The sequence below is a fragment of the Arvicola amphibius genome, chromosome 7 (assembly GCF_903992535.2).
Source record: "Arvicola amphibius chromosome 7, mArvAmp1.2, whole genome shotgun sequence".
NCBI lineage: Eukaryota > Metazoa > Chordata > Mammalia > Rodentia > Cricetidae > Arvicola > Arvicola amphibius.
The window spans coordinates 53941124-53967449 of record NC_052053.1 but is presented as its reverse complement, the minus strand read 5'-3'; the positions used below and the strand labels follow the sequence as shown (position 1 = coordinate 53967449).

Sequence of the window (26326 nt, the reverse complement as noted above, 5' to 3'; positions counted from 1 at the left end):
ATTTCCAGAAGGCTCCATCTTATTCACGGTTCTATTTCCAGAGGAGGAAAGTAAAGTTTCAAGAGAGGGAGAGTAAAGAGGCCACTCACACGGGCCACCGAGGACAGAGGCCACTCACACGGGCCACCGAGGACAGAGGCCACTCACACGGGCCACCGAGGACAGAGGCCACCGAGGACAGAGGCCACTCACACGGGCCACCGAGGACAGAGGCCACCGAGGACAGAGGCCACTCACACGGGCCACCGAGGACAGAGGCCACTCACACGGGCCACCGAGGACAGAGGCCACTCACACGGGCCACCGAGGACAGAGGCCACTCACACGGGCCACCGAGGACAGAGGGAGCAATGTCAGTGTAACAGTCTGATCTTTGGTCTTGGTATAGGTAGTGGAGACAATGACAGGCTGTGCAGGAAGCCCTGCCTCATCTGTCACTTGCCACCCCAAAGGAGCCATGGAATGTTTGCATGATTTACAGTGATGACCACACTGTGGGTGCACCCAGCCGTGCTGTGGCCAGGACCCCTCTTTTCTCTCAAAGCTGCGGAAGAAGCAGACAGCCAAGGTGCCACCTCCATGGACACCCAGCTAATCACAGCAGGAGACCTCTAGGTCTCCTGAGCAAAGCCTCTGCGGCAGACCATGTCCTGACCTGATCACACGTGACCAGCACAATGTGAGCCACAGTTATCAACACCCAACATGAGCCAGATTCTAGAAGCACAGAGCAGACAGCTCACACTCCCTCCCTTGCCTTGTCCACAGTCACCCTAGAAGTGAGCAAGTACTTTTCTATTACTGAGACAGTCCATATTACTCTCTGTGTTGCATATTCTGTGAGGATTTTAAAAATGATTTTATTGTTATATTTTTAATTCTTATTTTTTAAGTTGTATGTGTATAGGTGTTTTTCTACATGTATGTCTATGCACCACTTGTGAACCTGGTCCCCATGAAGGCCAGAAGAGAGTATCAGATGCCCTAGAACTGGAGTTACAGACAGTTGTAAGCTGCCGTCTGGGTGCTGGGAATTGAACTCAGGACCTCTGGAAGAGCAGCCAGTGCTCTTAACCACTGAGCCATCTCTCCAGCCCCCTTCTATGACTTTTAACAACTGAATAAGGATCTGTACATATCAGCCCTGCATTACTCAAGAAAGCTTTACTGCTTCAAGCCTTTCTATGCCCAATTCACCCCTTACACACACACACACACACACACACACACACACACACACTCACTCACACACATGCACATGCACACACTCATGCACGCACGCTCGTGCACACACACACTCACACACTCACACTTGCACCCCCAGACCCCTGACAACCGTAGTGAGCTTTTGACTGTGTAGTCTGCCTTTTCCACAATGCTGTCACTTTGGGGTCATAGTGTGCCTAGCCTTTCAGACTGGCCCTCCCACCCAGCAGCCTTTAGAATCCAATATGCCTTTTTGTTCCTTGATAGTCCACTTTTTTTAAATCTCTGAATAACCATCCATTAAATGGGCATTATCACAATTTGTGAACATATTTACTTTTTAAAGGATATCTTGATTGCTTCACAGTTTGGTAATGAGGAATGAATTAACTATAAATATTCATGTGCAGGTTTTGTGTGGACATAAGTTTTTACACGGATAGATGAATTCCCATCAATGTAGCTGTTGGACCATATGGTTGTGATGATTAATTTTGGGCGTCAGCCTAACTGGTCAAAGGAATACCTCGGGAGCTGCTAGAGCATCCATTATAGATGTGTCTGTGAGGTGTTTTCGGAGGAGCCTAGCGCGTGAGTCGGTGGACAGAGTGGGAAGGTCCACCCTTAGTGTGAGAAGGTGCCACCCAATCAGCTGGGGACCCAGGAGGAACGAAAAGGGGAGGGGGCTAGCAGGATGACACAGCAGATAAAGTGGCAGCTGCCTTATGACCTGAGCCCAGGGACCCAAGTAGCAGGAGAAAACCTGCTCCCACAAGTTGTCCTCTGACCTCCACGTTCATATCATGGCACACATGTGCCCGCATACGTGCACACACACACACACACACACACACACACAATTAATTAATTGTAATTTTTAAAGGGGGGGACTCTCTCCCCTTGGTTCTTATTCTCCTGACATCAGAGCCCCAGCCTCCCTGGGTTTTGGACTCCTGGCCTTACACTACTTTGCTGGGCAAGTTCTCTGGCCCTTGGCTTCAGAGTGAGAGTTTGTACACCATTTCTCTAGTTCTGAGGCCTGAGCCTCAGACCCTGCACCCAGGGACTCCAGCTTCAGACAGTCAGATGTGGGATGCCTTTGTCTCCATAAGTGCATAACTAATACCCCTAGTAAGTCCCCTCTCCGCTATCTAGATTAACCTATTGTCTATTATTCATCCATCCATCCATCCATCTGTCTGTCTGTCTGTCTGTCTGAGGACTGCCTTTCCATTGTCAACACTTAGAATAGTCAGAGAACTTTTGTTCCTTTGGCTTAAGCTTCTTAGTGGATATACCTCACTGTTGTAATTTGAAACTCGGCATACATTTTTAATATTGAATATATTTTCATATGCTTCTTTGCCATATATATATATATATATATGTATATATATATATATATATATATATATTCCTAAGGGAGGCATCATTTAGATCTTTGGTCCTTTTCTAAAATTTGAATTATTTTCTTATTGTTGCAATTTAAGACAGCTTTTGGCCATGCATATTTTGCGAATGTTTCCCGTCTATCGTCTCTTGACTTTCCTTTTCTACCCTATCCCATGCTGGAGTTTGTGCTCGGGGTCTTGGGTATGTTGGGCAAGGGCTCGTCTACTGAGCTATATACCCCAACACCACTTTTAAAATAATTTGTTTATCAGAATGGAAGCTTTTCATTTTAATAAAGTCCAACTTTTCTCTTTTTTTCTTTCATAGATTTTGCTCTTGAAGTTGTAGGAAAAATTTCAGAGACAAACATAAAATCACCTAGATTTTTTTTTATTTCTCTGTGAAGTGACATATTGCTATTTGAAAAATGGGCTTACTAGCTAAGCATGTTATAAACTAGGCTAGTGATTAATTTTTAAATTTTAAAAAGGTTGGGTATGGTGTCACACACCATGTGAGTGAGGAGGAAGAGGAAGAGGGGGAGGAAGATGGGGAGGAGGGGAAAGAGGGGGAGAATGATGGGGAGGAAGAAGGGGAAGGAAAGGGGAGAAGAGGAGGGGAAGAAGGAAGAAGGGGGAGGAAGAGGAAGCAAGACGGGGAGGAAGAGGAGAAGAAAAGGAGAAAAAAACTGGAGAAGAATTGATGTGCCGAAAGAAGAGAGAAAATGTCCATATTAAATGTTCTGTTTAAAACCAAAGGAGGCAGATTTCAAGATTTCAAATGAGAAGATCATAGACAATAAATAGGAAGCAGTTACAACCATAATAGATATTAATGCAATTATATCAGCCATGGCTCTAACGTGAAAGCCTCAGCTGTGTCACTTAAATTGCAGAACCTGTTGAGAAGTCAAGTTAGGTGTAGTGGCGCACATTTAGTCCCAGCACTTGGGAGGCAGAGGCAGGAGGATCTCTGAGTTCCAGAACAGCCAGAGCCACATAAATAAATAAATATAAAAATAAAAATATACCAACAAGACTCAACTCAATACTACTTAGGAAAATCCGTTTAAACCTTAAAAACACCGGTAACGAGGAAGAGAGGGAAGACGGTCATTTCCTGCTCACCCAGAGCAGATCGCAATGGAACAGTGCTGTCGGAGCAGACCCTGGAGCAAGGGAAACCGCCAGGGACAAAGGGAGTCAGTTTTCCAGCCACATAAGAAGGCTTAGCATGAGTGCACCTGTCGGCAGTGGAGAGGGCGTCTGCAGCTATCGTGGGAGCCTCAGCATCCCCACCGGCAGCCAACAGACTAGCCGGTCAGGAAGCAGGTCAGGATACTGGTGCACCGTACAGCACAGCACGTCCATATGTGTCTCAAAGGCATCCTGCAGTAGGACCGGCAGGCACGTCCTTCTCTGTCCTCAGGATAGTCACCAAACTGCGTGTGCTCTAAGCCCTAAAACATCCGTTAACATTTTTTTTTATTTTTTTTGTAAGACTGGGGTGTTGAATCCGGGGCCTGCTTCCTACATAATAGACAAGTCCTCCTGCTGAGCTGCATCTCCACCCTGCTTCGTTTGGTTTTGTTGAGATAAACTCTCATTAAACTGCCCAGACTGGACTTGAAGCCTCCCTGTAGCTGGGATCACCTTCAGGCCTGACCACTCTAAGTAGAGAGTTAGATAAACTGCTCTCAGACCACAAGAGAATTAAACCAAAGTAAGAACAAAGAGAGCTGGGAAGCCCCTTGCACACCAAGCAGCACATGTCTAAGCAATCTGAGTTCCTTCTACGTTCTAGAAGGTTCTAATGTAACAGGGTTATTTCTGCTTTAAACGTCGGGGAGAACTCACCAGAAAGCCTGCTGGGGCCTGGAGCCTTCAGGGAGGCTCTGGATTATTTACTGAATTTCTCTAAGAGATAACAGGCTCATCAGATTATGGATTTTCCTTATGTAAATTTTGGTAAGTACTATCTTTGAAGGAACTGGTCTGTTTCATTTGAATTACCAAATTTACATTGTTACCCCAATACTGTTCCTGGGGTCGGGAGGAACATCTCTGACGCAATTATTAGGACTCTTGGATTTCTGATACTGGTAATGTGTAATTAGTAATTAATGATCTCTTTTTACTCTGCAGTTAGGCTGGCTAGAGGTTTATCAATTTTATTGGTTTTTTTTTTTCCTCCAAGGATAAGCTTCTCTGTTTCATTGATTTTTCTCTATCGATTTTCTGCCTAATTTTCATTGATTTATTTCCTGATTTTCACCATTTCTTTTGCCATTTTGAATCTGCTCTTTTTCCTGTTTCCTGAAATGAAAACTTTTTCCTCTAAGACAAGGTGTCTGTCTATGCAGCCCTGACTGGCTTGGAACTCACTGTGTAGACCAGCCTGGCCCCAAACTCCCTGAGATTCACGTGCCTCTTTCCTGAGTCCAGAGCCAGCATGAGAACTTCTTGTTGAATACATTGTATCTGATACTGAAAATCTGGCCAACCACATCGCCGCTTTCACAGCGTCCCACACATTTCAGCAAGTTAGTTCTGTTTCCATATTCATTCTGTTCAAAATATTTTTACCTTCCTCCTGGGTCCTTGTTTCTGGGAGTTTTATATTTATCTTGCCTAGGCCCTGGCTGTGTTGGCTGTGCTGTTGGAGCCAGAGGCCCGTGTTTCCTCTCATTTCTTTGGTTTTATTTTCCTCCCCTCATTGCCTCGGTTTCTCTAAAAACTCCTTCTTGAACTGAGCCTGACCGTCCTCCACTGTGTGCTGGGGCTGTGGTGCTGTCTTAGTCACGGTTTCTGTTGCTGCAGTGAAACACCATGACCAACCTGGTGGCTTACACTTCTAGATCATAGTCCATCCCTGAAGGAAGTCAGGGCAGGAACTCAAACAGAACGGGAACCTGGAGGCAGGAGCTGATGCAGAGGCCTTGGAGGGTGCTGCTTACTTGCTTGCTCCTCATGGCTTGCTCAGCCTTCTTTCTTAAAGAACCCAGGACCACCAGCCCAGGGATGCCACTACCCACAATGGACTGGGTCCTCCCCTATCAATCACTAGTTAGGAAAATGCTCCCGGCTTGCCTACAGCCTGATCTTATGGAGGTATTTTCTCAGCTGAGGCTCCGTCACTCTGAGGCTCCCTCTCTCCAGGGACTCTAGCTGTGTCAAGCAGACATAAAGCTGCCAGGGCAGGTGCCACGGAGGAAGAGCTCTGTAAGAACATGAGCTTACAGAGGGCCAGAGTTCACAACCAAGGCTTCCACAAGGGTGTCTCAGCTCTGGTTTCTTCCTTCTGGGTGGACAGGCCAGCTGAAGTTAGTGCGGTCAGCTCTCTAATTGCCTCCCTCAGGTGTCTGGGGCATTTGCCTTTGTTAGGGAGAAAGGTCTGGATATTTTCAGAGTTTCTTCCCTCACAACCTTGCCAGAAAGGGGGTTGGGGGAGGTCTTCCGCCAGTCTGCAACTTGAGAAGCCTCTGGGGCTCTTGGGGCTTCATCTATGAATGTGTGACCACCACCACCCACCCCGGACTTGCTCACACTCCGCTCCCATCAGCCAGATGGTACCATGAATGCGTCTCTCTTGTCACTGCCTCTGGTGCCTCTGTCCCTCCTTGATTCTCTCCTTGTTGAGTCACTTGAATCTCCAGTTTCCTGCGTGGCAGTTGGTTCCATGATCTCTCAATTCGTCCCTGAACTCAAGAAAAGTCATTGCTTTTCAGCTTGTTCCACCTGGAGTGAGACTTTGAGTTCCATACACATTGGAACTAAAACTAGGAAGGCCTCTATAAGCATGTAACATTTTGCCCACCGCCTCTGTAAGGTGTGCTTTCGAACCCAGATCCGAGGAGAAAGCTGAGCTTCCGAGAAGTGATATGCCCAAGGTGGCCCAGTATATGAGCAGCAGAGCTACTTTCTTCAGAATCTAATGTCATATGAGAGTCAGTCCATCCCAGTGACAAGTCCCCCAGAGACATTTCTCCATAGAGGCTCTCCGGAGACTTTCTGTGGACTCTTGGGGATGTGAGAATCAACAGTCATCTAGTAAGTCCAGCCGTCCAGTCTGGGGTCAGAAAATGTCTTTTCCAGACAGACCAAGACCATCCAGCAAAGAGCTCAGCATCAGGACCTCTTTTCTAAGGTGCACTCATTCCATTGCCACAAAGTCATAGGGCTTAAAACTAGTACCCCAAGTCCCCCAGGAGTGTGAGCATGTCTGGTCACACTGAGGGTAGGAAGTTGACACCAGCATCTAGCAGGCAGAATCCGAGGGAGCTACCAAGCTCCCATGATGCCCTGGGCAACCCCAGCAAAGAAATACTCATCTCCAAATGCCAATAGCAAACTACGGTTCCCCTTGGGCTTCCCTAAAGACAACCACTGGAGCTCTCCAAAGTGCCCTGTGCCCCACCATGAGTACCTGTCACAGTGCCATCCAAGTAAGGGCGCGGGAAGGTATCTTGAGCCTGGAGGAGGTGGCACCGGTGGCCTCCTGGAAAGACTGCACACAACTGCTGGGGGAGACCTGACATCACCTAGGTGCTTCTTGGTAGCTGTGGGCGTCTCTGCCCCTGCTTTTCCTGCTGCTGCAAAGGGAGGAGGGAACCTTATATAATCGCAGCCTCATAGAACCTTCTGTTATTTTGGCACCTGGGGCTGGGAAACCCCTCCCTCCTAAAATCCCACAGGGCCTGTGGTTTTTTCTGTTACAAGCAAGCCCTACAGGTTGCTAGCTAACTGCCAACAGCAGAGTAAAGCTGGAACCTGTGCCCTTCAGAGGCATCTTTGCCGACCTGTCTCCACCCTCTGCAACCCCACCCCGTCTCTACCCCTCTGTCCAAATGTTTCTGTCCTAACGGCCTTGAGCGGGCCCTTGTTGAGACAGTTCCTGCCTGAAGTTCGGTGGTCATTCCTGATATCCCTCCAGCACACTTTCCTCCCCTCTCCACCAGCTACAGGTGCCTTCTGCTGGATCCTGGCTCTCATTTGGGGCCAGTGGCTTAGCCCAGTGGAATCGTCTAGAAAGAATGGGTAACTGAATGTCCACACAAGCAGGGGTGTTCTGATTCTCAGAGCCATGGGGTGGCTTCCCAGCCCCACAGGGACTGGCTGGTGCACATCTGGCTCTCTACTGATTCTTGTGTTAGTGAGGTCGTGAGGTAGTCACTTGCTCCCTCCACCTGTGTAGCTCCACCCAGCTGTGTGCTGAGGTGACAAAATCTTAACCAGCTCCAGGTTCTCCCTAACTTCCCCCTGTGCCCTGGCCCTAACCAGCTCCAGGACAGCACTGCTCCCTGGCAAGGTACAAGAAAGAAACTGGCTTATTTTTTTTTAATTTTTTCCCCCTGATTTCCGTGCACTAATGAAATTACCCTCCCCTCTCTAAAGAAGGCAATTTACATGTTAATGTTTTGGGTAATTCTGTGCAGCTCCAATGCCCCCAGGGCTGCAATTTCTCTCTGACAAAGTGACAAAAATAAACTCCTGCATAAAAGAGCATTTCTCCTCCCTCTCTGCGCTAATGTGACATTCCCAACACCAGTCAAGTTGAAACCCACTGCTCTGCCTCTTTTCACCTCTCCAAGTGACAGGCAGACTCTGAAGAGTGCCTGGGGCCCTTGAGGACAGGGCTAGGTCCCCTTGTGAGTGAATAGCACCCCCACGGCCCACCTCCTCACCCTCTGAGGCTGAACCCTAAGTCTCTCTAAAGTCTAGAAGGTGTAACTAAGTAAGGGGCAACACTGCCCATCTTGGAAAGTGGGGTCCACCACAAGGGTGTGGGAGGAGGGTGTCCTGCAAGGTCCCTCCAGGCTTGAGTCCCTCTGGTGACTTAAAGTCAAGAGGGGGGGGCAGCTAATTCATGGGTATCCTCTATCCTCCCCAGGCCAGACACATGGCCTCCCCCTTCCCCTCCCCCACCTCCCCACCAACCAGGGTAGAAGCTGAGGTTCCCAGTGCACAGCTCACCTGAGGCCCAGACCACCACAGCTCACCTGAGGCCCAGGTCACCACACAGCTCACCTGAGGCACTTCCTGCCTTCACACACAGTGACTGATAGCCACTCTGGATTCTTCCTGGACCTAGTAGGAAGCTGGGTTAAGTGCTTGCCGTACAGGTGTTGCCTGGAGCATCCAAGCCCTTGTCTGGAGCAGAGGCACTTGCTCAACAGAAAAGCATCCTGTAATTAAGGCATTTTTGACAATTCTGTAAAGGAAAATAAATTTCAGTGAGAGTAACAGACAGTAATTTCCCTCAGGAGGTAGGCCAGGTCAGTCAGTAGATAAAAGATACAAGGGGTCACCAGGAGAGATGCAAAAAAGGACGTGGCCACCAGAGGGAGTGCTGGAGACCAGGGTGTTCTGGAGACAGAAGGTGGAATGATAAGGAGAGGACCTTGCTAGGCCAAGCTTCTGGAGAAGGGGCGAGGGCTTGGGGACAGTTCTTGCAGGCCCTCCAGAGGATGTGGAGTGTGGGTCTATCTCAGAGTTTTAGTCCATGGAATGCAGGTGGTGCTGGAGGCCATGGGACAGGTGAGATTGTTGTGTAGGACCCAGCCATGACATGCTCAATAGAGGCCTGGACCTCAGTAGTTTTCCCTAAGGCAATACCTGGTTGCAAGAAAGACCACAAACTGAGACCACCCAGGCACCACCCAGGAACAGACCATCCAAAGGAAATTCCTAACGTTCCAAACGTTGTAGATAGGGTCACCTGCCAGCACACACCCATAGCTTTTCACCAGGACACCCCTAGACAAATGTCAGCCAATCAGGGGTCCTGAACTTTAGAAATCACCCCCACCTTTACTACTATAAATACCCAACTCTAACAGGGCTCGGGCTCTCTGATCATTCCAATACATTGGACACATGGAGAAACCAAGTTTGCAAACTTGTGTAAAAATAAAGGGTTTTTGCTTTTACATACAGTTGCCTGGCTGGTTTTGAGGGTGGGTGGGACTCTGTGATCTGGGCATAACAGTTTAGGAGTCCCAGGCCTGGGAGGTAAAGAGCAGGCCTGGGTAAGTGTTTGGGGGACAGGCGGGGAGGCTGTGGGAGGGAAGTTTCAAAACTGACCCCAGGCTTCTGGCTCCTGGCAAGTAGGTAGGTGGAGGTGCCATTTATCTTTGTAAGGTTCGGAAGTCAGAACCCAGACGCTGTCTTCAACAGATTCTTTGAGATGCTAATGAGGCATCCCAGAGGCAAAAGCCCTGTGGCCTGCAGATAAGGACTGGGAAAAATTTAGACCGCTTTGCCTCCCTGCAGGTGTTTAAAGCTCAGGTTCGGAATGACTGGGAGGAGGATGAAAGAGGGGCAGTGGGGTGAGAGCCCTCAGGACCACAGGGAAATCAGGCTGCAGAGTGGCCCCTGGGGTGGGGGTGGGGATGCAGGGGAAACTGAGATGGTGTGCCAACGGAAGGGGGCCTCCTTCCAAAAGTCCCATTAGACCCCAGTGACCCCGAGCTGAGCGAGAAGGAAGGAGCTGCAGAGCTGTGCCTCTGCGGAGCAGTCTGCACCTGGGAGGTCTGCCTGAGTGGGGTAGGTGGAAGCAGCCAGTTCCACTTGGGGTGGCCAAGGCTGGCTGCTGGCTGAGCAGACCGCTGGAGTATCCTCTAAAGAGACAGGCTTGTAGGCACCTGCCTTTCTTCTCTTTGCTGCCCCACTGCCCCAAAGCCTCTTGCCAGGCCCCGTGACACCCAAGAAAGCCCTTTCATAGCATTTTGCATGACCTAGCTTCTCTCTCACTATAAAAGTCCCCCAAGAGTGTGTAGTTCGGCCCGTAGGGCACTTGCCTCGCATGCACAGAGCTCTGGGTTGGGGTTTGATTCCCAGCACCACATTTAAATTAGGCAAGGCAGTACGTGCCTGTAATCTCAGCTCTTGAGAGGTGGAGACCTAAGGAGCAGAAGGTCAATGATCAGCAGCAAGTTCAAGCACAGTTTGGGCTACACAAGACCTTGTCTCTAAATAAATAAAAAGATCACAGCCTGGAGGTGGTGGCTTTAACCCCAGTACTCGGGAGGCAGAGGCAGGAGGATCTCTGTGAGTTTGAGGCCAGCCTGGTCTACAAAGCGAGTTCTAGGACAGATGGGATTGTTTCATAGAGAAACCCTGTCTCAAAAAACAATAATAATAATAATAATAATAAATAAAAAGGTCTTCCTGTGCAGTGTTCCTGCTGTTCTCCCAGGGTCCCAACCCAGGAGACTTTGGCAGGCGCTACCCATGTGACCCAGCAGCCTCCCCTTGAAGACAGGCATGGCTCCTTCAAGCACGACATGGCTGATAGGTGTGCAGAGATGTTCACTGCAGCATCACACAACCACAGCACATGAAAGAAGGAGAGAAGGAAGAACATTTGGAGGGTCCACCTGTGTGTGTGTGGGGGGGGGTCTTAAAGCTCTGTGGCACACACACTAGAAACTTGTGTGCAGTCTGAAAAGCTGAGTAGATGTGTGTATGCAGATACAGGAGGCAGAAGACATGGTTAAAGAGAACAGTGCATCGTCAGTGTGGCGGCCCAGGCTTGGAATCTCGGGAGCCTGAAGCAGGAAGATGGGAGTGAAACCAGCCTGGGCCACTTAGTAAAAAGCCCATAAAGAAAGAAAGAGAAAGAAAAAAGGAGGGAGGGAAGAGAGAAAGAAAAAGAAAAAACAGCATACAACACAGTATTATACAGATGAGTTACTGATGTCTACAGACTCCTGTGTATCAGAGATGGCACACCCTTTCAAGCCCAGGAACTGGAGAAGACAGACTTTCACAGGGTCCACAGTGACAGTCTCCTCTGTGGGAGTTTATCTCCTTCCGTTACAAACGATAATCTCCCCCCCCCCCTCGGATTCCAGCCCTAGCCACACCCTCTCCACGTCTGTCCTTCTCCACTTGGCCCAGCCCAGGAAGGAGCTTATGAATCTGCGTGTTTTCCTGATAGAATTGCCTTCATACAGTGGCTGACCTCACAGACAAGGCTGTCACAGGAGAGTCAAGCTCACCCTGTGTTAGTGAGGCCTTGGGAAGAGGCCTCGCCCATCTCAGGACCCAGACTGAGCCCACGAGATCACACAGCAGCCACAAGGGTCCTCTGGGAACAGCAGAGAGTGGGTGCTCCAAGCCTGGAAACAGTCAAGGGGCTCTGGATGGCCATTGGCAGCACTGTCAGAAATGACAGTCTGCGACCCAGAACCTCACAGGACAATACAGGAAGTCACATTTTTCTGTGCGCTTGCCTCAGGCACCACCTTCCCCGCCTCTGAGAAGGCAGGTACCAGCAGCACCTGCATGGAAGGTCTTGCTGAGCCTAACCTAAGGTCGATGTGAACAACTTTGGATCCTTCCATCCACCCACCAAATCAGACCGACAAACAAAAGGGCTGCAACCAGAGGAAGAGGTGGGAAGTGGAGGGAGTCAGCTGGAGATGTGAGCGGGGCTAGACACCCACAATTCTGCTTAGAGGCCCGGAGTGTGCTGTCTCTGACAGTCTCTGTCGGATTTGGCAACTTGCTGAGGAATAAGTATTGAGCCTCAGAATGTCCATGGAGCTACTGGTCACATAAGAACTATCTGGAGTGGCATGAAGCAGCAAGAGAAGCGATAGCCACTCCTGAGGCCCCATCTCCACTCTGAGTCTGAAGTGTGTGTGTGTTATGGTGGAATCAGGTGTGATGTCAGATGGGAGAGGACGGGGACCTTGGACCACTCTGCCCAGGGCCAGTCTGTGACCTTTGGTAATGAAAGGCGGAGGAGGTGCTTTCGTCTCTGCTCGTGTTGGCATTGGGTGCCGTGGGCTTCTGGGGTAACGATTTTTCTGCAAGTTCTATTTATGGCTCTGTCTTGCCACTTATTCATTTTTCCCTCCAGACAAGGACAAATGTGATAGTAGTGGCTTCTTCCTGCTGTGACGCTTGTAGACAGGGACTGCGTGTGTAGGGAGCTACCACAGGAGGATTGCGGCTCTTTCTTCCCCAAAAGGATGGGCCTTGAGGGGCTTTCCTCCCCAGCCCAGCTTGAGAGGAAATGAGTAAGGGTCAGTGGTGGGGACGACCCCAGCACTAGCTCCACGTCGGTCAGTGGTGGGGACGACCCCAGCACTAGCTCTACATCGGTCAGTGGTGGGGACGACCCCAGCACTAGCTCTACATCGGTCAGTGGTGGGGACGACCCCAGCACTAGCTCTACGTCAGTTAGCTTTGGTCAGTTTGATACAAGCGAGGGCCATCGGGAAGGAGAACCTCAGCTGAGGAATCCCCGCACCAGACTGGACGGCAAGCAAACCGGTAGTGCATTTTTTTGATTGATGTAATAGTGGTCCCAGCCCACTGTGGGCGGTGCTGTCCCTGGCAGGTGGTCCTGGGTTCCATAAGAAAGCAGACTGAGCAAGCTGGGAGGAGCTCTGGGAGCAGGGACAGCATTCTCCGTCCTCTCTGTCCTCAGCTTGAGTTCCTGCCCTGGGAGCTGTAAGCTGAAATAAACCCTTTCCTCCTAGTTGCTTCTGTCATGGTTTGTCACTGCAGCAGAAAGCTGACTAGGACACCATTCATCTCTGAAATGTGACCGAAGCCAGAAGAACTTGATGTTGGGTACCTGCCTTGGCCTCTTGAGTTGTACACTGTGGCTCCTCAATATGAAGAGTAATCATGCCAGCCTCTGGACTACCATGGGGCATGGAAGGGGCCTGGGAGGTGGGGGGCTATCCGGCAGAACTTGGTAGTGTTCTAGCAGCTGGCGGTGGTTTAGCTGTCCCATCCCCATTACTTTTCTGTTGCTATTATAAAACAAGAAGGGCACTTACGGAAGAGAAGTTATCTTAGCTCACTCCTGGGGTGCACTCCATCACATCAAGACAGTAAAGGCGGCAGGAGCCTGAAGCAGCTGGTCTCATGGTATCCACAGTCCGAAGAGGCAAATTAATGCTAGTTCTCAGCTAGTCCACTTACACAATCCAGGACCCCTGACACGCTAACCATCATTTCATTATTTTAGACATCCAGAAGATAAAATCACCTACCTACCAGTATTTCTAGAATCCCAAGAGACCTTAGTCTCCAAAAGAGAAACGCTAGACCCAAGGTCCTGCTCTGTGACCTTGGCTGGCCAGCTATAAAAGGAAAAGCCAGAGCTAGAAGCTAGCACTCCTGAAAGGCGAGAGAGGCGGGGTCTGGAAATACAGAGAATGGGGAGGAGACAGACAGGCCCATAGCCACCTTCTGGAATCCTACATTGCCTTTGTCCAGTGGCTCCTTGGAAAAGCCACTCAGGACAAATGTTACTGTCTCCACTCTATAGATGAAGACCCAAGCATAGAGAAAGGAAATATTTGGCAGCTTGTCTGTGGCAGAGCTGGGGTAGGACCCAGCCAGAGTCCCAGTCACCATTCACTGAGCCCCTTGCCATCTCTTGGGAACTGCCTGGGTTTGATCTATGAGATCTATGAGACCCAAGCACCAGGCTTGGAGGACTGTCTATGCAACAGAGCGCCAGGCTGTTGGGCACCACAGAAGTAGGAAGGAGGCTAGGATTTGTTGACGGAGCACTTGGTGCCTTTTCTCTCCTAGCAGAGGGCTCCTAGCAGAGGGCTCTTCTGGGTGCCACGGCAAAGCACCGGAGAGGCCACAGTGAGGAAGGGCTGCTGAGGTGACTTCCAGACACAGTATGTGTGCACACTTACGACTTCAGATGCAGAAGCCCTCACTCTTGTTGAGTAAGAAGGAGATCTGAATAGTGTGAGAGAGCCGAGACTGACGGGCAGGGGAAGATGGATCTTGCCTTCAGTGTGGGATGCTGTCTCTGGCTGTCAACAATGATTTGGATTTAATTACATCAAATATGTAAATGCATTCTGGAAAGTGTAAAATAATACATAGCCATCAAATGTGACGAAAGCTTAATTAGGTTGGGAAAAGAATGCAGGTTTGAGTATGAAATAGACCTGGGCTGAAATGCTACCTCTTCTATTAGGGAGTCACCCTGACTTGCTGCTTGGCCACTGGTATGTGTCCCTCACCTTCAGGTGGAAAGTTCATGGACCAGTAGCCTCCCCCGCATACGTCTCAGTTCTGGATAAGAAGATGGAGATACTGTGAACTGGAAGGCACCAAGAAAGCCCTTGACCCTGTTTCCATCCTTAAGCCTTAAAAGATGGGCTTCCTGGGGAGCTGCTGTGCTCACCTCAGGTCAGACGTGTTCCAGGCCTCCCTGCTCCAGCAGAAGCTAGAGGGCCCTCCGTCACCTGCTGATTGACAGAATGAGGCCATGTCCTGTCAGCGGCCCTATCTCAATATGCAATGGCCATCTCAGTGAGAGGCATGAGTCTGCAATCAGAATGTGTCAAAGACTAGCTTTCTTCAGTGACAACGCCAACTCTGATGAAGTTTCAGATCCCACCCATCACTTATCTTCAAGTGTGGGGAAAGCGTGTTCACAGACACGTGTGGATCTTGCCTACCTTGTCTGTCCTTCTTGACATCTGGCCAAGATATGGATGGTGCTCAACCCTTAATCACTCCAAGACTGATTTTGCTTCTGGAATTTTGTTTTCTTCTTTAAGCATCTTGTTGTTGTTTGTTTGTTTCTCCGCAGTCCTGGGGCAACTCTGAGGTGGCCAGATGTTTGAAGACTCAAAGCAGCACTGAGCAAAATGCTAAAGACTGTTGCTTGGGCCGCACCTGCCAGCCACGTGACTTTAGCATGTTTCGTGAATGTGAAATGGCTTTGAAGAACACCTGCTTTATAAGATTTTGGTACAATCCGGTTGAACAATGTCTTTATCCCAGGGCTTTCACATAACAAGACTCAATAACTGTGAACTAACATTCATTACTTTGGCTGTAACGAGTCATGAGATGTCCCCAGAGCCCAAGCCCAGCCTAATGGTCTTCCCTGTGACGGGCGCAGGAGCAAGGGAGACAGGTGAGGGTTTAACTCTTCCCTAAATGTCTCTGGGACTCAGAGACTTAGAGAGTATTCCCACAAGGCAGGGTCCCCTCAGCAGGACTGCAGTGCAGCACCCTCCTCCACTTCCCATATTGGGCCTATCCCCTGTGGGCTGGATTATGGATCAAGGAAGTCTCTAAGGAAGCAGCTAGTGTTAAATGAGGCCCCCTTTCCAATTGTGTTAGTTCCCTGGGCAAAAAAGACAGCAGAGGGCATGACCACACATTCTGACTTACGAAGGCACAGTAAGAATAAGGCCATTTGCCTCCCAGAGCCTGACCACGCTCTCAGCCTTCTGGCACCTCCAGCCTCTAAGTGTGAGGAAGTTTGGCTGCTCTTTGTCATCGAGTATGTGGGCCGCCTGAGGACAGGGGTGGTGGGCAGTGGTGCTTAAAGGAAAAAGCTTTCCCAGTATCCTCAAGGGCTCTTCGCCGCCCTCGTGCTAGGCCAGTACATACAGTGCTAGCTTTCTCAGAGAGCATCCTCTGGCTTCCTCACTATGCTGCCTCCTCAAGACACAAACACATTGGAGTGTTCATCCGAAAGGCCCCCAAGTCGCCGTGACAAATGCATCTTCTGATGCATCGCTGTCAACAGGCCTCCAAGAGAAGGGGACAGAAAACTGCATCTCTGGCAAGATCTCCCAACTACCTTGTGCATAAAACCAAGAGAAGGCCTGTCTCCTGGAGCTGGTCTCCCAGGCCTTGCTTTACCAGGATGCTTGCCTTTCTATCACACCTACATCTGGCCTGCGGGCAGATCTCAGCGTGCACTGACACCCTTCTTAGATTGTGCCCAGAGCCTGCTCAGCCCTCACTGCCGTCCCCTCCACTATCACAGAGGGCCAAGGTGCCCCTGTCAGCTTTCGTTTGGACTGGTGCAGAATCCTTGTCTTTCATACATGCCCCATATTTGTTTCAGCATGGAACGGCAGCCATATTGTTACCTCAGACACCCTTCTGACCTCTCACCTTCCTCAGTCGGAAATCTGCCATGGTCTACAGGGTCATCTGTGACCTAGCTTTCTAGAACCTTCCTAGCCTATTATACCTTAGTACAATCGATGGAAGCAGGGACCAGGAGGTCACGGAAGTCTCCCCACTTAGTGGTTGGGCAGTGAGGCCACAAGAATCGCAAGTGTGTGGTCTCTCAGAAATCATAGGAGGGCTCGGCACACCACTGGAACAGGTCTGTGGTTTCTCAGATCTGTTATTAGGCTTTTAAAAATAACGGGTTGTGTTTCTCTCAATCAATATTTTAAAATAAATGTCTTATAAAAAATGTCTTTAGCCCAAAGTCAAGCTCCTCTCACTTTAGGGCATTAAGAGTAAAGTTTACCCAGGCAGGACGCAGCTGGGGGAAGGGATTATCCCCAAGTGGAGTCTCTGGTCCCTGGCGCTGGGCATCGTGTGGGAACTGATGAAGGCAGATTTTTCAGGCCCCACCTTGGACTTCTGGATCTGAAGCTCTGGCTTCCTCTATCTGCTTTCCAATACCCCTCCCACTCGGGTGGTCAGGGGACGCTGAAGTTCCAGAACCCCTAGTCAGGGGCCTTCAGCATGTCCGTGGGTCTGCCTCAGCTGCTCTAGTATCTGTACGATGGCCTTCACAGCACCCGTGTCTCGAGCATGCCTCCAGAGCACTCCTCTCTCCCAGGAAGAGAGGCCATGCACGCTTGGATTTGTAGCTAGTAGGAGGTTATGGGAGAAGCACTAGGAAATGTAGCTGACTTAGCTGACTTCCACTTTGGGTGGCCAAGGGGAGCCTCAAAGAACCAGTACCCTGGAGTATGGTTAGAGCATTTGTTTAAAAAATAAGCTTTTTCTATTTTTTTAAAAATTATTACTAGCTGGGCGGTGGTGGCGCACGCCTTTAATCCCAGCACTCGGGAGGCAGAGGCATATGGATCTCTGTGAGTTCGAGAACAGCCTGGTCTACAAGAGCTAGCTCCAGGACAGGCTCTAAAGCTGCAGAGAAACCCTGTCTCGAAAAACCAAAAAAAAAAAAATTATTACTAAAAGTGAGCACATATGATACCATTTGAAAAAGACAAAAAAGCAGAAAAGGTTCTTTTTTTAAGATTTATTTATTTATTATGCACACAGTGTTCAGCCCCAATGCCTGCAGGCCAGAAGAAGACACCAGATCTCATTACAGATGGTTGTGAGCCACCATGTGGTTGCTGGGAATTGAACTCAGGACCTCCGGAAGAGCAGTCAGTGCTCTTAACCTCTGAGCCATCTCTCCAGCCCCCCCAGAAAAGGTTCTAATGCTGTATGCTGAAGTCTGAATGTGATGGTCCCCATAAGCTCACAGGGAGTGGCACTATTAGAAGGTGTGGCCTTGTTGGAGGAAATGTGTGTGTGTGTCACTGTGGAGGGGGGCTTTAAGGTCTCATATATGTTCAAGCCATGCCCAGTGTCTCAGTTCACTTCCTATTGTCTTCAGATCAAGATGTAGAACTCTCAGCTCCTTCTCCAGCACCATATCTGCCTGCACACTGCCATGCCCCACCTTGTTGATAATGGACTAAACCTCTGAACTGTAAGCCAGCCCCAATTAAATGTTTTCCTTTATAAGAGTTGCCATGGTCTCGGTGTGTCTTCACAACAGAAACCCTAGCTAAGACACCGTGGAAGGTCTATACTGTGCAGAGTTGGTAATATATCACCCATACAAGAGTGCATTGTATTTGGGGAGTTTCTAGGTCTGTCATTGCTGTGTTAAATACTATAATGACTGTTAATCCTCTGCTTTTCCAAAGTCCAAGTGATTGAACCACAGTCTGAAGGTTGCCATTATCTTGCCCTTGACTTTACTCTGGGAGTGGGATGCTGTGTGGTTTGAGCCTATGCTGCGCACATAGGGAGAGCTGGGCTCTGGTCCTCATGCTGTAGATTACTGACTTGATGGAGGAGAGTTATCTATGTTACTTTCATTGGTTAATTAATAAAGAAAACTGCCTTGGCCTTTTAAGAGAACAGAAAATTAGGTAGGCGGAGTAGAGAGAACAGAATTGTGGGAAAAGGAAGCAGAGTTGGGGAGATGCTTCAGGCAGTCGCCATAGTGAGTCTCCATGCTTCTCCTCTCCGAGATGGATGCAGGTTAAGATCTCTCCTGGTAAGCCACACCTCGTGGTGCTACACAGATTACTAAATATGGATTAAAAGAAGATGTGAGAATTAACCAATAAGAGGCTACAGATAATGGGCCAGGCAGTGTTTAAAAGAATATAGTTTCCGTGTAATTATTTCGGGTGTAAAGCTAGCCGGCGGCCGGGGGGCGGGACGCAGCCCCGCCGCTCCTTCTACACTGACTGACTCAGAATTTACACACTTGGGATTTATACACCGACTCTTGGGTAAAACAATGGTGCTAGGCAAGGATTCGATAGTGATGATGGTAGCCTTGTGGGTTGTGAAGAGCCAGGGGGCCTGCAAGATGGACAGGTCTATAAGGGAGGGCAGCGAGCTGCCACCCTCTCTCTCTCTCTCTCTCTCTCTCTCCCTCCCTCCCTCCTCTATTTTTGCTTTTCCAGAGTGGGTTTCTCTGTGTAGTCCTGACTGTCCTGGAACTAGCTTTGTAGACCAGGCTGGCCTCGAACCACAGAGCTCTGCCTGCCTCTGCCTCCAAGTGCTGGGATCAAAGGCAAGCACCACCATGCCAGGCAGGACGACACTTTTGTGTGAGGCCCCGCCTGTTATCTTCACTTTTATTCTCCCTTTATGGTGGCCCCCCTTATCCAAAGCATCACTTTCCAGTTAGCTTCCCACTATCAACATCAGCCTTTAAATACTCAAAGAAAAATTCCTGAAATAAGTAATTTTCATGTTGTGAATTATGTATCTGAATCCCATGGTAGAATCCCCGGTTGACCTGATCTATTCCACCAGACCACGAATCATGCCTTCATCTGGTGTATCCACCCTGTATATGGTGCAACAGCATGGCTGTGCTTATGCTGGAGTGAGCCTTACTACCCAGCAGTGGCCCAAAGCACAAAGATGGGAGACACAAAGGTGACATCAGGGGATAAAGCAGGAAGAGACAAATTAATTCTGGTGCTGTGTTATGTTGCTGCAGGTCATAGAAGAGAAAAATATAAAATGTGCACTACAGTATTTTGTATTGGCTATAGTTTCAGGGCTTCTCTGGAGAGTCTTGAAACATGCCTCCAATGATAATTGTGTGTGTGTGTGTGTGTGTGTGTGTGTTTGCATTGCATTATTTCAAAGCAATATGCGTACTGAAATTCAAACTCAGGCTCATCATTAAGGAAGCAAGTACCCTGGCTGGGCAGTGGTGACACCCACCTTTAATCCCAGCACTTGAGAGGCAGAGGCAGGCTGACCTCTGTGAGTTCAAGGCCAGCCTAGTCTACTGAGCGAGTTCCAGGACAGGTTCCAAAGAACTACAGAAAAACCCTCTCTTGAAAAACAAAACAAGAAGCAAATACTCAGTAGCCACCTCCTCCACCCACTCTAATTCCCCATTCCAAGTCAAGTCAAGTCAAGTGTGCAGACATGCAATCACAGCACTCAGAAGACTGAGGCAGGAGAATTGTACAAGTTTGGGGCCGGCCTGGACTAGAAGGCAAGCCCCTTTACCACTTGTTTCAAAAGACAAAATATACTTTTGGTATGTTTTTCATACACATTCGCTCTAGGAAATTAGAAAAGAAGACAGACAAGGAAAAGGGATGCCAAGGGTAGTGAATTAAACCTCCTCTCCTCTCAGAATATCCTCATCCAAACAATCCAGCCATGGACCCTTCCCGACATATTCCTTCTGTGAATGACAGCTCAAATCATAGGAAGTCTTTAGTGAAGGGAGCAAAGGTAAACCCATGAGCTACAGGAGCTGGATTTTCCGTCCTGCTGCTCAGTGTGGTCCAAACACCAGCAGCCCCAGACCTAACTGCATGCACACGTTGGCCTCACCCTAGAAGCCACATTTAACAAGACAGTGGTAATTGGAATGGCCATTAGCGATGCCGTGTGTGGACATTGGAAGTACTCAGAGTCGTGACCTGCAAACTGCTGGTCACAGCCTGGACCTGAGGCTTGAGCCAGAGCATAAACAGCTGGCCATTCCCTTTGTTGAGAAAGACTAGCTGTAAGTAGTGTCAGCTCATGTAATCAACGTTACTGATGAGGTGGCTGATCTACATTCTGGTCCAAGCTCTTTATCTTATTAGATGTCTGAGATGAGGTCCTCGGTGTCCAGCGAGATCACTGTCTGAGACGCGGAGATCACTGTCTGAGACGTGGAGATCACTGTCTGAGACGCGGCCCTCGGTGTCCAGTGAGATCACTGTCTGAGACGCGGCCCTCGGTGTCCAGTGAGATCATTGTCTGAGACGCGGCCCTCGGTTTCCAGTGAGATCACGGTCTCAGACATGACCAGGCTTCGAGAGAAATGTTTAGACCACAGAGATGGGAGGCTGGAGGGTGACTGTGTTTCTCTGGCTGAGAGCCCAGCATCTTCCACTGTATTTATCTGAGGCACCCAACCAACTGTAACATACACATTCACGTGCACACACTCTTATGCTCTAACACACATGTGTTTGTATGCACAGAACACACACGTACCCTCCTTAGTAAACCTAGCCAAGCACAGATGTTTGGGACACCTTTGCCTCTTGGTCAAACTGTGGCCGTTTCCCTATCTGCCCACAGCAGGCTTCTGCTTACACAGAAGAGCCCCTCAACCCTTGCCGTCTCCTCCTGTGGGGCAAGGGACTTGGCAGGGCATCTAGCAAGAGCAGAGCCACAAAGCCGCTGCCTTTGGAAGGAGACAAAGCCTTTTCCGCCCCACTTGCATTCCCAAGTCAAAGGTGTTCTCAGGCCCCAGGGCAGCCTGTGCATGCAAACCTGACAGCGGTGATCAGCCAGCAGAGCCAGCCTTGGCTAGCATGCTGCAAGGCACCAATGTTGGCCATAGTGTTCACCTCCCCAAGGATCCCCGAGTTCATTTTCATGTGGACGCTGGGAAGGCTCAGGACCTTTCGTTCAATACAGTTTGGTTTACAAACTGATTTCCCAGGCCGCTGTTCCGTTGCTGACCTCACAAGGTTGCTTCATCTCTGTCTTGTTCCTCATCTTAGAGCACAATAATGATCCTGGGAGGGGCAGTGACAATATCTATAAAGCGCCTCATGCTGACACATTCATTCCCCCACCATCTACCCAGCTCATCATCTGCTCATGGATACTGAGTACCTTCTGGGTTCCTGTCGCTGAGACAGAGCGATGAACTAAACAAAAAGCAAAAAAAGTGAGGACAGCCAAAGGGCCACAAAACAAAACCAAGCAGGCTGCAGGCTCCAGCAGGTGCTGCCAAGGAAAGGGCAAGGAGGGGTTGGAGGGAAAAGGCTTCACAATGTGAACTCAGGCAACGACTCTCGGAACAGGACTCCAACAGCACAGGAAATAATCCCAGGAACTGACAACCAGGATTCCATGAAGTTAGGAAGCTTCTGCACAGAGACAGCCCACAGAGTGGGGGAAAGCCAAGTCCACCATACATCTGACAAGAGGCTGATATCGAAGATTCAGTGATTACCACAAAGACACCAAACCCTGAGTTCTCCGGTTAGCAAATGGGATGATGAACTGAACAGACAGCTCTCAAAAGAAGAAACATAAGCAGCCAGTAAAAGTACCCGCCAAGGTGCCCCTGGCCGCCAGGGAGATCTAGAGCAGACTGCCCCGAGGAGAGGGGAGCTCAGCTGGTAAAATGCAAGCTGAGCACGCAGTCATGAAATCTGGAGTAAAAGCCCACACCCACGGAAAATGCCAGGCATGGCGGGACAGGATCAGAATCCGCTAGGGAAGTGGAAACATGCAGATCCTTGAGGCTCCCTGGCCAGTCAGCTTAGCTTAACTGATGAGCCCTAGATCCCACTGAGAGATGCCTGGTGGTGGTGGTGCACGCCTTTAATCCCAGCACTTAGGAGGCAGAGGCTGGCAGAACTCTGAGTTCCAGACCAGCCAGGCTACTCAGGGAGACACTGTCTCTAAATAAATAGACAGGACAACAAATGCTGCTGAGGATGTTGGAAAGAGGAACACATCCTCGCTGCTGGTGCAGGGGAAACTGAGGCAGCCACCATGTACATCCGTATGGGGCTTCTCCAGTAAACCAAACCTAGAGTAGCTCCTCTGGGTGTGTGCCCGCAGGACTCTAATCAAAACACTGCAGAGATACTTGCACTTCCAAGTTCTGAAACAGTCAAGAAATGGAAGCAGCACAGATGTTCATGGATGCTGAATGAATGGATGAAGAAAGCATGGTCCATATATAAATGGAATTTCATACAGTCATAAAGAAAAATGAAACAATGACATTTGCAGGAAATGGATTCAATTGGAAAAATAACTCACATCCCTCTACATTTAAAATTCTGCGTGTGTGTGGTGTGTATGTAAGTGTGTTTATGGGTGCAAAACTAAAAAGAGGCCTTGAGAATAGAGGAAGAGACTTAAAGGAAATGAGAAATGGAACCAGTAATGAATGGAATATTCTGGAAAGCAGAATGGAGGAGGAGCTGGGGAAAGGAGAAGTGGCTGGAGGGGGAAGGGGAGCATGAGGAAGGGCAGTGGGGAGGTGAACAGCTGAGACCAGAATGTAGTAATGAAAGCTACATATGAAGAGTCCATAATGGAGCCCCCATCACGTGTATGGTGACCTTAAAACTTAATTTAAAAGAGGGGGGAAGTTCCAGGACAGCCAGGATTGCTACACAGAGAAACCCTGTCTTAGAAGGGGGATGGATACCAAACCACATGAAGACGCAGACACCAGCAGAACCTGCTGAGTGGAAGAAGTCTCTCTGAAAGGCAACAGGCCCTGCTGGCTGCCCTCTGGGAAGGGCAAAACTAGAGCGATAACAAAATTATGGGTTCATCAAGGATCGGAGAGGTGGAGGAGGCATGGCGGGTGCAAGCCAGACAGCTGGGAGGAGCAGTGGAACTGTTCCATGTGATGTCATAAGCAGACACACCTGACTTCCACATTTCCCAAAAATACAGAACTACAGAAAGCAAAGAACGCGCCCAGGCATACACCTGCACCTTCCATACTGGTTGACCAGTTGGGACAAGTGGGTCACACTGTGACAAGCTATGTGACTGATGCAAGGGCCCCTGGGAACTTTCTGTTCATTTATCCACAAACCTGAAACTGCACCAAACTCTACTTTGCCACTCGATGCCAAAGCAGGTGGGGCCAGGACAGAGGTCCGCGGTAGAGCCTGTGGGGTGCTCATAGGGCCTGAGGTCCTAGGCCCAACCCTGAGAGACCCAAATATACCATGGGGCCTGCTTAATTCTGACCTTGGAATTTTGAGCTCAAATCTCAGGAACGGGCAGGAACTTATGAGGAACATTCCAGGGCATGGTGGGGACGGCACACCATGTATCCCGGAACATCCCTGCTGCTGGCGTGTTTATTCTCATGTGGCTGTGACCAAGATGCATCTTAGGGAACAACGTTGTGGGAGGAAGAGTTTTAGCCTCCCAGTGCCAGAGGGTTTGTCCATGGTTCCTTGGCCCCATGTACTTGAGAGAACTCATGGTGGTAGGACTGAGTGGCAGAGGAGATTGGTCACCTGTGGAAGGCAGGAAGTAAAGAAAGAGTAGGGGCCAGAGGGACAAGTATAGTCTTCAAAAGCATGCCTCCAGTGACCAGATTCCTTCAGGGAGGCACCTCAGGTAGGAAACTGACGTTGCCAGAACCTTCTCAAATAGTGCCATTAGCAGGAGACCAGGCACTCAACACAGTGTCTGTGCTGTGTGGTGTGGGAGAGTAGTCAAATTCACAACATGACAACCAAAGAGAAGGCTGGGTTTATTTTACTAGATGAGGTAAATTTTACAAGTAGCAAAACACATAAACCTTAAGATTTAAGGCATAAATTTACATTTAAGGCTCAAGGTTTTTACAGTTGACTGCATACACCTGTATCAGAATGGCGAGCACAGTTGTCGGACTGATAGCTATATTACCCTCTCTGATGGTGAAAGTTTGGGAGCTGGGTTTTCACGGGAAGACATTTCACCATGGTGCCCAGGAATAAATTTGGGGCAAGTCTGAAATCTAAGCACCACTACTTTCTACTCAGGTCTCCCCACTTCCCTGTGTCTCAGTTTCCCCATATGTGTGAGAGAATTAAATCTACTTCCTGGGACTGTTTGAACTCAGAGTGCCTGGGCATGGAAGATCCTCCCTGTGCTGGCCTCGAGTAGTTTCCGAATGGAGATGTGGTGAGCAGAATGGCTCTTGCTAGCCTTTGTGCTCTGGGTGAGTCTCCCCGGGTACCATGAGTTCTCTGACAGCATCTCTCTGCCCACAGGGATGTGTCTCCAGGCATTTGTCGAAGCTTTCTTCTTCCTGGCCCAGAGGAAGTTCAAGCTGTTGCCTCTGCATGAGCAGGTGGCCTCCCTGATTGACCTGTGTGAATACCACCTGTCCCTGCTGGATGAGAAGCGCTTGGTGTGTGGCCGGGGCCGGCGCCCCCAAAGTAGTCCTTCTCAGGAGACCAACCCCACAACCCAGTCAGCCACAGGCAGCCCTGCACCCCGCATAAATGGTGCTAATAAGCTGTCCCACTCTAGACACACTCTTTCCTGAAGGCCCCCCTGCCGTCCTGGAAGAAGGTGTGCTCTCGGGGGCTGAGTACCCTGGGCTGCCCTGATCTGTGGGGCGCCACCAGGGTCCCAGCTGCAATGGCCGGGAGTCCTCTGTGTTCTGCAGGGCTCTCACCTCCCATGGCTAATTCTTGCCCACCCTCCTCCCAGCACCTCATGGTGACCCACCCTGCTTGTGAGTCATCAGTAGACGTATGACACCTGAGCTGTGACAGATGGCACCTAATGTTCCGGGTTCCTGGGAAGCACCAACTGAGCAGTTCTTTTGTGCTTGGGGCCACAGAGGAGTGGAGGATGGGAGAAAGGACAGACCATCTCAAAGCGAGGAACCGTGAGTGCGAAGTCACACCTGCGGTCTGCTGGGGCCTCCACGAGCCTGCTGGTCAGAGCTCAGGGTTGAAGCATCGCTTTCCTTCCACCTGTCCTCTGAAAGAAGTAGAATATCAAGATAGCAGACACCCCAATCATGTGCTATATGGGTGTATTTAACAGAGTAACCTCACGTATTTCCTTAACTTGCTTGTCGCTGCAGTGATTGATTTATTACTAGTTAAGAAATCAGTTCTTCAGTCTCCCCATCCAGGGAGAACATAAGGCCCAGAGGAGAGACAGGACAAGAAGTGTGTGCAGAGGGCATGGGGGTCTAGACCTGAGTAATCAGTGTTCTCGAATGCTCTACTGTGGGGATGCTTGTTGACCAGCCACAGAAGCTGTACAGGGCCTATTAAACAGAGCTTTAACTTGACACGTTCTCAAAATGAGTCTTCAGAAAGTGCTCACCAACATGGAGCTGAGGGGAAATGGGTTCAAGAGGTAGAGCTGCAGCCATGTTGAGGTGATATAAAAATGCCAGCACCCACGGTGAAAATGCCAGCACTCACGGTGAGAGATAGCCTCTCTAGGGTGTGCAGTCATCTAGAGGTAGGTCACCATTGGTCCCCTGGTTACAGAGCCGCTCAGTCTGTAGTGCAAGCCCTTGGGAGGCTCCACATCCCTGAGGATTTGACTCTATAGTGATGATTAGGGAAGCCCTTTGCGGACAAGTTGCCCCCCAATACTGTCAGAATTGAGAGTGCATACTAGGAGACTCTGTCCCACCCCTATCTCCCAGAGACACTGCTACCTTTACTCACTTT

General features: G+C 49.6%; 1 protein-coding gene across 2 annotated transcripts in view; it reads left to right on the top strand.

The window, feature by feature from the left end:
• The window catches only part of Ttll11 (tubulin tyrosine ligase like 11), a 234086-nt gene extending 208151 nt beyond the window's left edge, over positions 1 to 25935 (top strand). For both annotated transcript variants that reach the window (XM_038336304.1, XM_038336305.1), the window contains one exon: positions 24896 to 25935. In XM_038336304.1, the coding sequence (XP_038192232.1) occupies positions 24896 to 25173 (278 nt within the window). In that variant the 3' untranslated portion in view covers positions 25174 to 25935. The remainder of the gene's footprint in view (positions 1 to 24895) is intronic.
• The last annotated feature ends 391 nt before the right edge of the window (positions 25936 to 26326 follow it).